Source organism: Lemur catta, chromosome 4, assembly GCF_020740605.2.
Source record: "Lemur catta isolate mLemCat1 chromosome 4, mLemCat1.pri, whole genome shotgun sequence".
NCBI classification, from domain to species: Eukaryota; Metazoa; Chordata; class Mammalia; order Primates; family Lemuridae; genus Lemur; species Lemur catta.
This window is the reverse complement of record NC_059131.1, coordinates 53,150,777-53,168,894: the sequence shown is the minus strand read 5'-3', so window position 1 is coordinate 53,168,894 and position 18,118 is coordinate 53,150,777. Positions and strand designations below refer to the sequence as shown.

The window sequence follows — 18,118 nt, the reverse complement described above, 5'->3', positions numbered from 1 at the left end:
AATGTACACTTCTAAAAATTTATATAAATTCATTTATATCTATTAATTTGGGGATGCTGGATATTTTGTCTGTCTTCAGAAATGTTTATTTAAGGATGTAAGTCTTATCACTCAAATTAGTATGTGTCATCATTGATGTGTATTATATTGATTCTTAATACCTATTATATACGTATGTGAAACTGAACTCCGTAAGAGCAGAATTTGGGCATTCCTGCCGAAAGGAAGTGAATTAAAAGGGAGAGAAGCAGATCCTTCCAGAGGAGAAAATTGTCCTATCTCTCAACCAGTGTCAGAATGTGGAAATGTTTACAAAATGCTCATTAAAAGAAATAGGAATTGCAAGATAGAAACAAAATCTGGTGCACAAGTTTACACTAGGGAGATAAGAAAGGCTAGGCCCCTATAGGGGATTTTGTTATCCAATTACTGCAACCTGACTTTTGGGGGTAGAGGAAGAGTGGGTAGGGGGAGGGAGAGAGAGAAAGAGTTTCCAAACTTGTCTCCAGTGACAGGAGACATTAACGCTCCGCAAGATAAAACTGCCACTTAGAGCCCAGGAGCGCTAAACCTTCCTGGGTTGGCCTGGGGGCTCGAGCGGAGCCATGGGTTCCCCAGTCCTGCGGCTGTGTGCTCTTTTCTGCCTGGTGGCTCACTCAGTTTCTGGCAGCCCCATCATGAGCCTTGAGCAGTCGCCTCTGGAAGAAGATATGCCCCTCTTTGATGATGTCTTCTCAGAGCAAGATGGTGTCGACTTTAACACACTGCTGCAGAGCATGAAGGATGAGTTTCTGAAGACATTGAACCTGTCTGACATCCCCATGCAGGATTCGGCCAAGGTTGACCCACCGGAGTACATGCTGGAACTCTACAACAAATTCGCAACAGATCGGACCTCCATGCCCTCTGCCAACATCATCAGGAGTTTCAAGAATGAAGGTAAGTTTACATTTCTCTGATGAAATTTGTCTTGGCTCTTTTTCAAGAAGAGTAATCTTAGAATGCGTGGGAATGATCTAGATAGAAAAGGGCGCGTGTATCTGTGTAAGGGTGTGTGTACACACAGATACACAAAATCAATGCGCATTTTGATCTATACCAACTATACGGTCACTTCAGAATCTCAGAAGATACTCAAAAACATCTTTAATCCAAAGCCACAAAATGTCTATCATTTTGACATCATAATTAGGTCTTTTTAAAATTTTGATTTGGGCACCAAGGAATGTAAAGAATTAATGTTGGTCTATTGTAGTATCTTCGTCTGCCATTTTCCAGACAGGCCTCAATTTCCATTTTGGCTGTTAATTGACTACAAAATTTGTCAACTTCTGCATAGAATGAAAATGATAAAAATGATTTTGAAAAACTAGCAAGTGTGATTTGTATTTTGTTCAAACTTTGGATGAGTTTCTGTTTTGTAACCTTATTTTAGGAATAGCCAAAGAGGATGGAAATATGTTAGAGATTCTTCTTAAAGTTGTGTTGTGTTTGATGTGTCATGTGCATCCTTGAAGCACTGTTTATAGTTTCCAGGAAGTGTGCATGGACTGTTAATAGTCCAGCTTATGATTACTGCCTTTATGAAGAGCAATGCACAAGCTTTAAATTATTGGTGAGAAAAGTGTGTCTTCCTCCCTCAGATTTTTAAATTCAGTAACAAAATTGAATGAACTAGCAAAGTAATCCTTTGCTTAATAAGGTGCTAGTAGGCAATTTTTAAAAAAGAATCTGATATCTAGGTTATAGTAGAGGCTATGAGTCCAAAGAAATAAATTCTTTAATGTTTATCAATTATGCTTCTATGGTCATTAACCAGGTATAAAGAAGTTTTTTTTTTTTTTTTATTGATGTTTGCCAGATGTTCTTGAAAGCAGAAAGGCAGTGGAAGAAATAGCTTAGGATTTGGAATTTTGAAAGTTGGTTGACTTAGTAGTTGTGGATAATTAGTTTTATTTCTCTGAGTCTCAATTTCATCTGTAAAATGGGGCTAATCATACCTACACAGCATAGTGTTCAAAAGAAGTTACTGATAAAAAACCACCCCATTTGCTGTGAAGTGCTGGACAAACTTTAGTGATTATTAATGAGTTACTTAATGTTCTAGGCACTGGAGTAAATGTTGAGTAGGTATTTCATCTCTAAGATATTACTTGCCTTTAACATTTAGTTGACTGCCAAAATTTCTATTTGGTAACATATATCTAATGGAATTGGCAAGCTGAGACTACATATTTATTTTGGAGGTGAGTCTGAATTAAAACTGAACAACCTCTTCCAGTGGGAACCCTCCCTAATACTTCTCAGCACTGAGCCCAAAGTGTCTGGCTCAGGGTGTGGGCGGGAAAATGTTGTTTGCATCCCCTGGGAAAACAGAACCGTTTTCAGTTCTCACTTTTCTTATGGAGGATTGGGATGATCTGGGCCATGGTGTAGAGTTTATGGTGCTTGTTATTACTGGAGGTCAGTGAGGGCAGGAACATATGGACAAACCAGCTGTCTGCACCTCTCACTGGGCAACCTCTGCCAGTTCAAGGGTGGAAACAGGCAGCCTGAGGACAGAAATCTTTGCACAAGTCTTGTCCGGCTATTGTCTCTCTTCTGACCCTTTCGGTCTGTTCAGGGCAGCTTCCTAGGAAACAAAGGCCAAAAAAAATAAAATAAAATAAACCCCAAATCTAACTCATTTGGGGAAAACCAGTGCCACCCTCAAAGCGGGAAAAGCATGCACTCAATTCCTAGCACTGCTTCATCTTCCCCTTGTCATCTGGGGAAGTCAGTTCTCTGCATCAAGGCTCGATTTCTTCTAGTGCAAAATAAACAGAAGATCAATGCCTACATTATGGAACCATTGTGAGAACCAAATAAGACCATGCTTGCAAGGCACCTGGCATGTGAAATTTGTGAAAAAACATTAGTTCTCTTGCCCTGAAATAGAATTCCTCCATCTATTGCTTACTGAATTTGCACATGCTCAGAACTTCACAGTGAACTTACTTTTTTAAACAGCTTTATTAAGGTGTAACTGACATATATAAAGTCACACATATTTAAAGTGTTTAATTTGATAGGGTTTGACATGTGAAACCATCCATTGAAACCATCACCACATTGAAGACAGTGAACATATCTATTACCATCAGAAGTTTTCCTTGTTTGCTTTTGTAATTCCTTTCTCCCACCACAGTGAGCTTTTATTCTATACTTTTCTCATGACTGGAGCAATCATCACACTTCCCCACTTCTGGTCTTCTCATTTTCCCTGTCCAAGAAGAGTCAAGTCTCCTCGATTCTTATCGCGGGAGGACAACTCCCAAGCTACTTTTCTTTCTTACCCAAGAGGTCAATGATATAGTAAGAATATATGCCATGCCCATAAATTAATTTGGTCTGGTCCCCAGAATTACAAACTAATCAATATTTTTAAGGCACTGCCTCTGTTTAAGGCATCATGGTAGGACAGAGATATAGAAGGAAGTGAGCCATGGTAACTATCACCAGGATGATGATAATCTAGTTGGGAAGATCCATTCATAAATAGACAAGTGAAATACAAGGATGTAAATGACAGGGTCAAAGGAGAGATACAGAGAGTAAGCGCTTATGCGACTTGGAGAGGAGTGAACTTTCAGGTAGAGAAGTGAGGAAGGGAGAGTCTCACAGGGAGAGGGCAGAGCTGGAAAGGAGGGGGTGAGGTGAGAGGACTTTCCAAGGGTCAGAAGAACATATCCAAAGGTGCAAAGTACAAGAAAAAAAAAAAGGAATATTTTGGCAAGTGGTAAAGATATCAGTGTACTTGAAACAGGAGGAGTTGGAAAACCATTTAATTGTTCAACAAATATGAATTGAACAATTGGAATGTTCCAAGTACTGTAGAGCATGAATGGAAACTATGGCTGGATAAGGAGGTTAAAACTTGTACATCTTTGGTTTTGAAAGGCATGCCAGTGAGTTTAAATTCATTCCATAGTCAGTATTTCCCACTGGCAATGTGTAAGATGATTTTAGGTGGTACCTAGAGGAAGCTATGAATCATGTGAAATCCTTCTATATTTTTATTAATGTAGATTTAAAAAAATGCACATAAGTATGACATCAATACCCCCCCCCTCTTTCATGAATCATGTTGCTTAGGACAGTCTAAAAGAGGTAATAAGTGTGAAATGATCAGATCAAGTTAAAGAAAAATATTAAAAGATTGTAATCTGGAACAGGGACCCCACTGAAATCATTAATTAGGTATATAATGGGGAAATGCTGCTAACAATGAGAGGACAGAGAACCCATCAATTGCATTTTTAGTGTCATGAAACCCTTGGATAATCTGATGGAAAATGCCCTCAGGGATTCCTTATAGACACATATTACCTGAGGCACATGTATAGGAGCTTTGTGCTCACTGTAAAATTCTCAGACAGGACGTGAAGATGATAATATTGGAGGTGTGCTACTAAGAGACTAAATGACCATTAAAAAGTTGTTTCATAAACATTCTTGAACCATTTGAATGTGCCAAACTCCATGCCGGGTACTAGAGGGCACAAGACTAAGGCAACCAATCTAGCCCCAAGTTTCATTTCTCCCATTCCTCCTTATAGAAGACCACACAACCAAAAGTCAACTGCTGTGATCCTTTTGGTTTACGGCTGTCTTATTGACCTTGTCAGGCTTTGTTGCCTAGAGCAAGGGTCAGCAAACTTTTTCTATAAAGGGCCAGAGGGATAGTAGATACTTTAGGCTTGCAGACCATAGGTTCTCTGTTGTGACATTTAACTGGGCCATTGCAGTGCAGAAGTAGCCATGGACAATACAAAAAAAATGGATGGGGCTGTGTTCCAATAAAAAGTTATTTCTAAGAACAGGTGGCAGGCACAGTTTGGCTTATGGGCTATAGTTTATCAACCCCTGGTCTAAATAGCGTTCTTGAAGGAAGACTAGTGCCCAGCCAATTGTGTGGGATTTCCACCCATTCACTCATTACAAATACAAATATGAAAAGTCATGGAGTCCTCATCCCTGAAAAGCTTCAGGAAAAGAACAACCTCCACATGTCCCATTTGATAGCTCTTCAATGGTTAGAAAAATTAGGGACTTGTCCATAAAATTTCCAAGTTCCCTCTCAGTTCTGTAATTCTGTGGCTGATAAGCTACTCAAGCAAGGCTGGGTGAGTTTTAACCCAGTCATTAGCTCTCATTTTCCATTTTGGTCTTGGCAGCTTAGCTCAGTTGGGCATTCTACCAGTGACCTTTCAGTGTTTTCTGTGTCACAGAATGCTGACATTGTGTTTGTTTTCATTGATCCTCTCCTCTCGTTCTCTCTATATTAAGCTTCCCGCAGGGGCAGGCCCTCTTGTTACATAAATAAGCGTCTGTTTTTCTCTCAAACTGCAACTCTGACTTTGGCAAATCTCTCTCTCTCTCTTTTTTTTCCAGATCTGTTTTCCCAACCAGCCAGTTTTAATGGGCTCCGAAAATACCCTCTCCTCTTCAACGTGTCCATTCCTCACCACGAAGAGGTCGTCATGGCTGAACTCAGGTTGTACACGCTGGTGCAAAGAGATCGCTTGATGTATGACGGGGTGGACCGGAAAATTACCATTTTTGAAGTACTAGAGAGCAGAGGGGACGAGGGCGAAAGAAAGATGCAGGTCTTGGTGTCCGAGGAGGTCTTTGGGACCAACAGCGAGTGGGAGGCTTTTGACGTCACACATGCCGTGAGCCGCTGGCAAAAGGCAGGCTCATCCACCCACCAGCTGGAGGTCCACATCGAGAGCAGACGCGACGAAGCTGAGGATGCCAGCAGAGGACGACTGGAAATAGACACCAGAGCCCAGAATAAACATAACCCTTTGCTCATCGTGTTTTCTGACGACCAAAGCAGCGAAAAGGAGCGGAAGGAGGAATTGAATGAAATGATCGCCCATGAGCAACTTCCAGAGCTGGACAACCTGGGCCTGGACGGCTTTTCCAGCGGACCTGGGGAAGAGGCTTTGTTGCAGATGAGGTCGAACATCATCTATGACTCCACCGCGCGCATCAGAAGGAACGCCAAAGGGAACTACTGCAAGAGGACCCCGCTCTACATCGACTTCAAGGAGATTGGGTGGGACTCCTGGATCATCGCGCCGCCCGGATACGAAGCCTATGAATGCCGTGGTGTCTGTAACTACCCCCTGGCAGAGCACCTCACCCCTACAAAGCATGCGATTATCCAGGCCTTGGTCCACCTCAAGAATTCCCAGAAGGCTTCCAAAGCCTGCTGTGTGCCCACAAAGCTAGAGCCCATCTCCATCCTCTATTTAGACAAAGGTGTTGTCACCTACAAGTTTAAATACGAAGGCATGGCCGTCTCTGAATGTGGCTGTAGATAGAAGAGGAGTCCTGTGGCTTATTTAATAACTGTAAATGTGTATATTTGGTGTTCCTATTTAATGAGATTATTTAATAAGCGTGTACAGAAAACAGAGGCTTGCTGCTGGAGGGAAATGGGCAGGTCAGTTTGTTGTAGGAAATGCATATTTTGCTATCCACTCTAGTCCCTTCCAATCTGTTTCTCTTTGTTCTTGCCGTTTCTTGGCAATGCCAACTCCATGTCCTTTTGAAAACAACCCCTAAGCAAAATGCAGTGTTGAAAGACATTTTTGTATGTGTATGTGCACATACAAGAACCTAAGCAAATCTCTTGGTCCTATAGAGGCAGATTATACTCACACACATGCATGACTCACTCAGTGTGCATATATGAAAGGCCAGTGGTATGTTCACAGTTACCTCTTCTCTGAGTAGGATTTACGACAAGATAGTTTGAATCAGGACTTTAACCATCCTAGGAAGTATTACATTTCTTAAGTACCCTGGAAATTAAGTGTAGCTTTTGTCAGTTGAGTTTCTGCTGTTGCTCAGAGCAGCTGGACCTGGTAAAGTTTGCCTGAAGGGAGGGCTTATTCCATACAGAAACCAAACGGCTTCAAAAGGCCTTAAGAGGTACAATAGCAAAGAATGAGCCCATGGGGGACCAACGCCTCCAGAGGGCAGTTCCTGGCCCAGACAGTAAAACAGGAGGGACTTCAGGATGAAAGGTGATCGGGAGACAATAGGACAGCACAACCTTGGGTGTAGGCTGTTACTGTTGCCAAGGGTAGAAGGATAGGATGTATTTAAAGGGGAGAAGGGGAAAGAATACGGATGCTATCCTCAGATGTGTCTGTAAAATCACAAGTAGGGCTAAATGGAGAATTAAATCTTCTGGACAAAATAAATTATCAAACACCAAGAGGAGGAAAGTCAGAAGGGAACTGTTTGTTGGACTCTTCACTTCTTAATATTTTTCTTCACTTGTTAATATTTTCCCCACCTCTGCCTTACTCTTCTCCCTCTTCTTCCTCCCTTCTTTCTTCTTTACCCTGGTGCCTCACATCCTTCTCCTGTCCCCGTGTCCCCTGTCTTCCTTGGCCCTCATTGCCTGTACTCTGGGCTGCAAAGAGACTCCTAAAAGCCCATGTTCTCAGGGTGAAAGTAGTTAGTGTCCTAATTTCTAAATTTCCCTTGATATTAAATTTGATTTTATTTTAATGATATCCTTTACGAAATATTTTGTTTATCAGAAATACTTAAGTATTAGAAAAAGAGAACCAGAGTCCAATTTAAATAAACAAAGTAATGAAGAAACACCCAAGCAAATGACTTGAAAGCTAAGCCTGAATTTTGAAATCTGCTTTGCTCCATGGTAGAAACCTAGTAACCCTCCCATCTTCTCAGTTTGCATCTTCCCATTTTGCAACCGGCCAGGACTGAGGGGCTGGGAAGTGTTCCTCACAGGAACGGTCTGGTGGGTCTGCCCAGCAGGTGGCAGGTTGGAAGGACATAGAGACTGCGGCTCCAGTCTCCACCTCCACCATCCTTCCCCCACCCCCTAGCACATCCCTGGTTTGTGCAGGAGGAACCAGAGCACAGCAGTTCCTAAACCACATGGAGGTTCACACCAGACTTGGGAGTGTGATTTCCAGTACATTGTCCTCACTCACCCTGCTCACCTTAAGGAAAGCTTCCTTAAGAAGTCTGAGAAACTATCAGCCTCCCTTTACCAAACCTCTTAAGGTCATAAACTCATACTGCACTAGACAGCAGAGGCAAGGAAAGCTATTTCAAAATAGCTTATTGCCAAATTTGGACCTCAGCTCCATAAATTTATTGTCCGCTGGCATCCAGAGAGCAAATCCTAGGGAATTCATTGCCCCTGGAAGAGTGATATTTGGGTCATCAGTGGGTCTGCAATGATTGATAATTTGAGAAGGCCATGCAACTCAGAATCACTCCTACGTGGAATAGCCTCCACTTAACACGATGTACCTGAGTGCCCAGATGTCTGTGCATCTGCATGGCTGGCTTTGGATTGTTATGTTTTGCGCTCTCAGTGGAATGTGGTGCATCCTTTATACTGCATAGTGCACAATGTGTACTCACAGACTCCATGGTACTTCTTGTCCTTTTTAAAGGACATATAAAGTAAAACCTCAGCTGACCAGGATAATTCTGGTTAGATAAAAATTGAACAAAATTTTCTTTATGTTTAAAATATATAACAGAGTGGTCTGCTGGTAAATGCCTTACAATCGGCAACTTGGGGTGGGAAAAAGCCTTGATTTGTGGATTTCAATGATGTAAATGCCTGTTTCAAGCTTCCAATGTGATGCCAACTTGCTTGCAGAAGTCCCAAAAACTTAGTGAGCTCTCAGGAGCCATGCACTGGCTGCAGCACACTGCTGACATTAGCACACTGATATTAGAAGCTAAGGATGTGCCAGCTCTGGCTTTCCACCGTGCACACTGCTGGCTTCACCAGGCTTCTGCAGAAACCTTGTCTCGAGCACTTACAGTCGCTATTCTGTTAGAGAGATGTGCACATCTGGGCTGTCGGTGATTAGGCTGCATATAAATAGCTCTTTCTCTGTTATCAGTCCAGATGTAAAGCTGCATTTCTGTGATTTTCTTCTTCCCTATGGAAAGGAGTGCAGAAAGCCACATATCGGTCATTCAAAATGTTGCTACTTGTATTTTGTTGTTGTTGTTGCTGCTTTCTTCTTATCAAAAAGTGAAAAGGCATAAACCTTAGAGGAGTTCTCCCTGCTCCTGCAAGCCTCCGGCAGCACCTGCAACGCTTCCGCTTCACTGCGTGGAGAGGAAGCTATAAAACTGCCAGATCTTTAGGAAAGTAGAGCTTCCTAATGTCTCCTCTGGTCATAGACCTTCTGCTATGTCCCACGCCAATCTTTTTTTTTTTTTACACTTTTATGGCAGAATTATCATCATTGAAGTTGATAAACCTAAATGACTCTTATGACTCTTGAGGAAAATTTTAGCAGAGGGACTTGGGCAGGCAACAATCAAAATATTCATGTAAAAGTTTCTAGGCTTCCTACTATTTATTGATGGATATATTTATTTTTGTAATATAATGTAGAATACCAAATATTTTATTTTTATGTCTTTGCTTCCCTCTCAGATAAAATAGTCTTCTGTGCTTTTCAAATAGAATGCTTCCTCAGAGTATAGCCCACTCGCAATAGATAGTCTGTATTTTCATCCCTTTCTCTTTTTGCATCAAAATATTCTGTTATTTTAAGGAGTCTTGCCATAAGCTTGCCATAATTTTGTATATTTGTGTCTTGTAGGCATGCTGTGAGCCCCTTCATATATTTACTGATTTGTAAATAGTAGAGTTTTAACTGAAGTGTAGATGTTCCAGAAAATATTTCACCAATAAATTGTCATGAAGTTCCATGAAGTGATGTTATGATGAGAAGCAAATATTGTCAGGCTATGAGGGAATATGACTGCTATTCAGTGAGCAGAAGCAGTGTTGATTAGCTCTTTTAATCTCCCAAAGCAAGTACTCTGAATGTATCTATGGCCTTCACCGACCCACCAATTCAGAGATCCAATTGGACAAATCTGTTTGTATCTGGACCAATTACTCTGTAAGTGTCAAAAGTGTTAATTTAGTGATTTCCAAAAGAGTCAGCTTCGAAGTGCCTAATTCATTCCTGGTGTATAATTTTTGGTCTGGGAAATTAATGATAAAAACTTTTCCTACATCTATTACTAAATGTTTTAGTATTCTTTAGGATTTATATTCTTCAAGTAAAAGATATTCTAAAAGGAATTTTACATGTTACTTCTTACTGGATTTTCAACAAACCATGAAGTCCAGCAGTGTTTTGGCAAAACCATTTGCAGTGAGTTTCTAACACAGAAGAAGGGATGTGGCTCTTTTTAAGGACTGTAGATCTCTTCCCAGAGTCACTGTGGGTCGTCCTTAGCTCTTTGCAGTTGTGCAAGCTCACATGTGGTGAAAAAGGAAGTGCTACCCTGATTCTGCATTTTTTGCTTCCCAAAAAGGACATTTGCTTTCATATATTAAGTGGAAGGAAGGTAGATAGCACTGTGCACTAGCAGCATAAAAAGGTGTTTCTGCATGTGGACATGTTTTCTTCATAAGCTAATAACTCCATCAAGGAATGACTGTTTGTTGTGACCCACATGTTTCTGCCACACATGAGCACTGGTTTTGTGAGCGCCTGGCCTGACAGTGGTGGGGTGACCAGTTAGCTAGTGTCCACCTAACAAGCAACCGCGGATGTGGGAAATCAGCTCTTACCACGAACACACCGAATCAGCTCCTTCACATTCTTGGGTAAAACCTATTCTTTGTTCGCCAGATTGATGTAGTGATTACAGGACTAAAAGGAAGGTGGAAATAAATGTTTTACCCTGTGTTCATAAGCTAAATGTGTACATTCAAAGTTGTCTTGTTAAATAAAATGGAAAAATTATTTTGGTGATAATTATTTGCAGCTTATTTTTCCTTGAGATGAAATAGTTTTTTGCACCCCATGCTCTTTTTTTTAATGTTTCTGCTTCTTCATGTTATATCCAGATGGAATAAAAACCGACATTAGTAAAGAATGGCCTGAAGAAACAGTAAGTTGTTTTGAGCTTCTAAGTGATCACACTAGACAGTGGGATTCAGTTGTCACGTGGTTCTCCCATTTTACATGACTTTGTGTAAATCCCACAAATGCCACAGACATACTCAGAAACCCAAACTGGCTCCTCTTTGTCAACAACTGGACAATATTTCTTCTTTGAATTCTGAATGAGGCAGATTAGGGGTGACAGGCCTGGTCAATAGACAGACACTGCTGCCTGTTCTGGAAGGAAGTTCATTCTCAGGGCAGAATGTGGGATTTGAAGGGCGCAGGGACAGCACTAGGAAGAATAAAATTTCTCCCATCAGACCGTCAGCCTGCATCCCTCTCGAGGCGCATCCTCTGATGCTCCGGCCGGCGGGCTGTGTCTGGCAAGTGCATCAGCAGGGAGTCCAGCCCCTATCCCCCGGTGACCACTCACAGGGTGAGACAGTGTTGTAGCCGCGGAGAGACAGAACCTGAGAACCCAAACAGCCCAGGGCTGGATTAAGAGGCCTGAAAAGCCATTCTTGTAACTTGATTTTGAATTCTTCAGCAACTTGTTCATTCTCTTCTATGAATAATTTCATTCATGGATGCCTCTCCCAGTGTGGGGTCTGGAGCCATTCTCCACACGTGGCCGGGCCTGAGCACAACCAGGCCACACTGGTCCAGACGCCTTGTTCTGGGGTTGCTTTTCTGCTGACACAGCGTTGGGCAGACACGGGGCTGCAAGTTCTTCTGGGGGTGGTTTGTTTACAAAGTAAGAGAAAAATTATTTTCAAAGCTCATATTACACATTTAACAATATGTTACATGTTCTAATAATGTTCCTAATGCTAATCGCTCTTTGGGGCACTGTGGGACAATAATGCCATGAGATTGCTGAGTGTGACTCTGGTCACACGGATGAGAGCCCACTTTTGCACAGAAGTGACTATTTGTAAATAAGGGGCCTATTTGGAGAAGGTGAGATCTTGTTAACTTGGGTGGTTATAAATGGATTATGTGGTTATCTGCCAACTCACTCTCCCAAACTGTCAGGTTACAAGAAACAGTTCCTGCCCTCTCTGAACCTTGCTCGGACCATTCACACAGACCCAAAGTAGCTCAGCTCATCCCAAGAACAAGGCCCTGAAATACATGGACACCTCAATCCATTTTTACTCAAGTGTGATTGTGAGAATCTTTTAAAAAATTTAGGCCACTCCGTTCAGAAAAAGATTCTCTGATGGGAGACTTGAAGCACCACTGTCACGTCAGGGTCCAGTAGAAAATTTTCAGCCACAGAACACCTGGGCCAAATTCCTTGCACAGCGTGGCAGCATTTTAGAAAATCTAGTTCTAAGCCTTATTAGTATTCCTGCTGAAAATGTGTCACATGACCTTACCAATTATAAGGCAACATCAGATGAACCTATTTGAGGAATTCTACAAAATGGACTGTACTCTTTAAATAAAAAGTGAATGGAACGCAAAGAAAAATTGAGGAACTGTTATATATTAAAAGATACTAAAGAGACAGGACAACTGAATGCGACATATGATCCTGAATTTGGACCCTAGGCACTCCTCCCCGCCCCGCCCCCCAAAATAGGCAAAAAACACATTCTCTTTTTGTTAAGCTCCCTCCTGTGCTCAGCTGGTGGCGTCCAACTTTATCCATTGTAGACTCTCAAGTGACATTCATTTTAAAAAATCTTCTGCATGATATTGCTCTTTTTCTGAAGCTCCTAGAAGCTCTATGGGGGAGTAACTAGGCTCAATGCAGTATCTAAGATGCAAGCAGGCAGCATTAGAAACGAGGTCTTTGCCCACTAGGCAAATTCCGATGGAAGGAACAGAGGCGAAGGGAAAGTGTTCATCAGCGTGGCAAACCCATGTTAATAAACGAGCTGCAACAACCTGAAAGAACCAAGCTCAACACTCTATTCCCCGAAAAGAAGCACGCTTTTCAGGCAATAAACCATCTGTTTCAAGTGTTTAGAAAACGGATCTCCAATCGCTGGTAATTTAAACTTCCTTATGCCCCAGTTCAGTGTTTGATAAGGAAAGAGTGCTAACAGGATGGGAACCAAGTTACTATATTAGGAAACCCAGCCAGAACAAAAAGCAGCCCCCTGCACAACTTTGTTTATGCATCTGTTTTAATTAACGTAATATTTACATGAGACCAGCTCCTGTTACGTCTTTTGCTGCAACTGTCACATGTTGTGATCTTTGGGGTTTTTCGCTTTTTTAAAAAGTTCCTGGCAAAGCACAATTACAGAACATGCCTGAGTCACATTGTTGCCTTCTAGCTCCCAAGGGCCAGGCTCCCCTGCCTTGTGCAGTTAGGGTCAAGCATCAAGTTGCTGGAGAAACTACAGGATGCCCAGTTAAATTTGAAACTAAGACAAACAATGAATAATTTGTTCAATATGAATATGTCTCAAATATTGCACGGGATATACTTATACTAAGAAATGTTCGTTGTCAGAATGAATACCTGACATTCAAATTGAGTTGGTGGGCCAGGCACAGTGGCTCACGCCTGTAATCCTAGCACTCTGGGAGGCCGAGGCGGGTGGATCGTTCAAGGTCAGGAGTTCAAGACCAGCCTGAGCAAGAGCGAGACCCTGTGTCTACTAAAAAAAATAGAAAGAAATTATCTGGCCAACTAAAATATATATATAGAAAAAAATTAGCCGGGCATGGTGGTGCATGCCTGTAGTCCCAGCTACTCGGGAGGCTGAGGCAGAAGGATAGCTTAAGCCCAGGAGTTTGAGGTTGCTGTGAGCTAGGCTGATGCCATGGCACTCACTCTAGCCCGGGCAACAGAGTGAGACTCTGTCTCAAAAAAAAAAAAAAAAAATTGAGTTGGTGGTTTTTATCTGCTAAATCTGGCAGCCTACATCAAGTCTTGCTCAGGTTACGTGAGTGGAGAGACCCACAGAAGGATGAAGTAGTTTGTTCCTCCATCCTAAAAGGGTTATTCAGCAGATCACAAATCAAGTCTAACAGGAGTCATCATTGAAGAGCAGCTTTGAGATTTGAGGTTGAAATCCACTTGACCATTAAATCTGCAAATGCTCAAGATAGTAGTTATACCTCACCACCATCATCCCCATTTTATATGTGGAGAAACTGAGTCACAGTGGGAGTGGGCACGCATTAGGAATCGTACAGCCAGACAAAGGTGGAACTTGGATTTGAACCCAAGCAGCTCACTTCCCACAATCAAGCACTTATCCGATACTTAAGACCGCAAAATAAGACACACTAGAGGCCTTCTACTTCAGCCCACAAAAGTATCAAACTTTCACATCCATTTCTTTATGAAGGCTGCCTGTCAGCAAACTGGAAATCCTCAAGCCTTAACGAGGAGACCCCAAGTGGGCCTCTTGTTTCAGGCCCCAGGCTCCTGCACAGCCCCAGGCAAGCCAACCTGGGCAGTTCTTCTGTCCCTCCGCAGGGGCTCCTCCAGCTTGCTTTCCTTTCCTCCTCTGAGCTGCCCTTCACTACTTCATCTTTCAGAATTTTCTCCCTGCAAGTCAGCTATTCCCTCTTCCCGTCCTTTCCCAACATGTGCACCCCCTTGCGGTTAAGAGACAGACATGGATGGAGTGAGGGAAGGGACAGACTGGGGTCACATGCACAGGCTGGACAACCCTGCTGAGACCCTGGGGAACTCCTCTGCTCTCTGAGTCTTGATGGCCCATCGTCAGGGTTGCCCAGCAGTTTCTCTCAAGGCTGGGAGCCTGGAAGGTGTTGGATGTGAGACCAGGATGCTCGGCCCGTGGGCCAAGGAGGAACGAGGCTGCACTGCTGGCCGACCTCCCCATGCCCCAAAGACTCCTCCAGCATCCTGGCCAGCTGCGTCTTTGCAGACTCTCTCTCCCCTCCCTCTCCCTGGCTCCTGCCCTGAGATGTTTTCCTCTTCTTCTCTGCCCCGCTGGGGAAGAGGCATGTTTCCCTGGAACTTCAGAGGATTCAACTGATCTTGCCGATGTTTCCATTATCTTTCCTGGGAGTCTCTCCAACTCTGAGCCCTGAAAATCGTACCCTCAAAAGTTCTCTTTTTTATGTTGACTTTGTCTACTTTAGACTGTGTTATATTCATAAAAATGAAATTGCTGGAGAAAAGGCTATGCACATTTAAATTATACAGTTCTGAGAGATACTACCAAATGACTTTTCAGCACGTTATACCAAATTATAATCCATCAGCTGTGGACAAGATTGCTGTTTTTATGCAGTTTCCAATATTTCATACTATTGTTTTTCTTAATGGATGTTATTAAGGGTTGAATTGTGCGCCCCCAAAAGATGTGCTGAAGCCCTAGTTCTCAATACATTAGAATGTGACCTTATTTGGAAACAGGATCTTCACAGAGATAATCAAGTTTAAATGTATTTATCAGGGTAGACTCCAACCCAACATAACGGGCGTTCTTTTAAAAAGGGCAAATTTGGACACAGAGACAGATATGAACACAGGGAGAATGCCATTGAACATGAAGGCAGAGATTGGGGTGATGCTTCTACAAGTCAAAGAGCACCAAAGATTGCCAGCAAACTGCCAGAAGCTACAGGAAAGGCAGATTCTCCCTCACAGTCCTCAGAAGGATCCAGCCTGGCTGGACACCTCGATCTAGAACTTCTACCATCTGAAACTTCGAGACAATAAATTTCTATTGATAAGGCCTCTCAGGCTGTAATAAGTTGTCACAGCAGTCCTAAGAAAGTATTATGATGCTAAATACCATACTTCTTTTTTTTTTTTTTTTGAGACAGAGTCTCACTTTGTTGCCCGGGCTAGAGTGAGTGCGGTGGTGTCAGCCTAGCTCACAGCAACCTCAAACTCCTGGGCTGAAGCAATCCTACTGCCTCAGCCTCCCGAGTAGCTGGGACTACAGGCATGCGCCACCATGCCCGGTTAATTTTTTTTTTCCTATATGTATTTTTTAGTTGTCCAGATAATTTTTTATTTCTATTTTTAGTAGAGACGGGGTCTTGCTCAGGCTGGTCTCAAACTCCTGACCTTGAGCGATCCACCCGCCTCAGCCTCCCAGAGTGCTAGGATTACAGGCGTGAGCCACCGCGCCCGGCCTAAATACCATACTTCTTTGTTGTCTTTATTCTGTCACTAAACTTTTCCCATCTTTTACTCATTGTTTATATTTTTCTAGTCAATTTATTGACATTCTGTTATGTCGTGCACAGTTCATCCTTTGCTATACGTTATTGATGGTTTTCTCACTTTGTTGCTTATATTTTAGTTTTAAAAATAGTATGTTTTGCTACTCAAAAATTCCACATTTTTATTTAGTCAAATCTGTCAGTCTTTTCCTTTGTGGCTTCTTGGCTTTGCATATCATGCTTAGAAATAGTTCCTCCACCTCAAAATTATCAAAATGTTTTGTTGGCAAAGTAACTGTCATTTATTAGGCCTGGCCTAATAAAATAGCCAAAGGAAGAAGAAAAGATGGAACAGGAAATTGCTTTCTATTTCTATATCTTCCTAGAATGATCCTAGGCCAATGTCATACCATCTGGGCCTGGAAGAAGTTTAAAGCTTTACTTTCTCTAGTGAGTTCTTTGAAAACCTCTCAATCTGTGGCTCCTATGACCTGAATGCTGGTTGCTACTCCTTCTGCAACGTCCAGGGAACGTGCAGTGCAGCCCAGGTTCTTCTGTGCTAATGTCCCATCATGACTCTAGTCTAGCCTGTCTTGCTGGATGGGGTCCCATTATCATTACTTACCACTATGTAACAAACCATACCCAAACAGGGCTTTGAACAATAATAATCATTCACTTGGCTCATAAATCTGGGGGTTGGTTTGGCTCATCTAGGAGATTCTTCCTTGGAATCTCATACGGGCAGATGGTGGCAGTGGTGTCATCATCTCCAAGACATCTGAGTTGGGACTGCTTGGATCTCTGTCTGGTTTCTCCATGCTGTTTCTCTCCACAGGGCTACCTCAGAGTAACCAGACTTTGTGTTCAGAGGGAGAGAGGGAGAGAGAGAGATTGAGAGAAGAAGAGAGAAAGAGGCAGACTCCGTATTGCCTTTTATTATCTAACCTCAAAAGCCAGGCAGTGTCTCTTCCTCTACATCCAACGTGGTCGGAGTGAGTCACTGAGGCCAGTGCATACTCAAGCGAAGGGGAATTAAACCCCACCTGCTCATGGGAGATGTGTTGATGAATTTTCAGTCATCTTTAAAAACTCCAACAGATAGGATCCAAGAAACCTCTGAATGGAATCCCTCTCTTCTGCACACTGTCATGCAGGGTCCATGGGAAACATGCCTGTGCTCCTCGCCCTGATCAGCCCAGAGTGCAAGTCAGTCCCTGCTCAGCAATGGACCCTTTTCACTTCTCCGCCAGACTCTGTCTGTCGGCTCTCTCTTGACCTCAGACTTCCTGGTTGGGACTTGGACTTGAGTCCTCTATGCCCCGTCTCCAAACATAGGAAACACATATCAGATTCAAATGGTATCAAATGAGGGATACCATTTGAAGTAACTCTTACTGCACTCGACATGAAAGACAGGCATCCTCCTCATTCTCCTTAATTTTAACAATCAGAGTTTGGCTAAGAAAATTAAAATTCACTCAAAAGTGAATTAGTAGTCACCTAAAAATCAAGTTTTGAGGAGTATTTGTAGGCATGGTAAATATTTCGTTAATAGGATAACAATTTTTCTTAAGTCAAAACATGATAGATTTTTAAAACTTGGTGATCTAAGATGCTAAACAACGTGTTTAAGCTAAAGCTATAGGTCTTCTTCAGTTATTTTTATTTATTAGTATAATTTAAAGCTTTATTTGGAATGCTTGCTCTTTAGACAAAGGACTCAGAAAAATTATGTAACTAAAGTCATCTTATCAATCAGTGAAAGGATTAATCACGAGACCTAAATTTTCTCGGCTTCTGGTATCCGGACGCAACCTCTTGCAACCAAGATGTTTTTAGTGAAGTTTAGCCTAAGATCTGCCTCCATACTTTTTTGTTTTAATGAAGCAGAAAATAAAGAAAAAGTTCCAGATCTTACTAGACTATATTCTGCATTTTCCGAACTTTATGATACATTTGAACAAAAGCCAGATTTTGGCAAATAAATACTGCCAAGCAATGTTATTTAATAAGTAGGGATCCACGTG

At 42.2% G+C, this 18,118-nt stretch overlaps 1 protein-coding gene across 1 annotated transcript; it reads left to right on the top strand.

Moving 5' to 3' along the window:
• The first annotated feature begins 379 nt into the window (after positions 1–379).
• BMP10 (bone morphogenetic protein 10) lies at positions 380–6,619 on the top strand. The gene is made up of 2 exons (XM_045548880.1): positions 380–939; positions 5,434–6,619. The coding sequence occupies exons 1-2, from the start codon at positions 606–608 to the stop codon at positions 6,369–6,371; spliced, it is 1,272 nt and encodes a 423-aa protein (XP_045404836.1). The 5' UTR covers positions 380–605; the 3' UTR covers positions 6,372–6,619.
• Positions 6,620–18,118: the final 11,499 nt, after the last annotated feature.

Coding starts and splice junctions, on each gene's coding strand:
- BMP10 (XM_045548880.1), top strand. CDS start 606: ATGGGTTCCCCAGTCCTGCGGCTGTGTGCTCTTTTCTGCCTGGTGGCT. Junction 940..5,433: donor CAGGAGTTTCAAGAATGAAG/GTAAGTTTACAT, acceptor TTTTTTTTCCAG/ATCTGTTTTCCCAACCAGCC.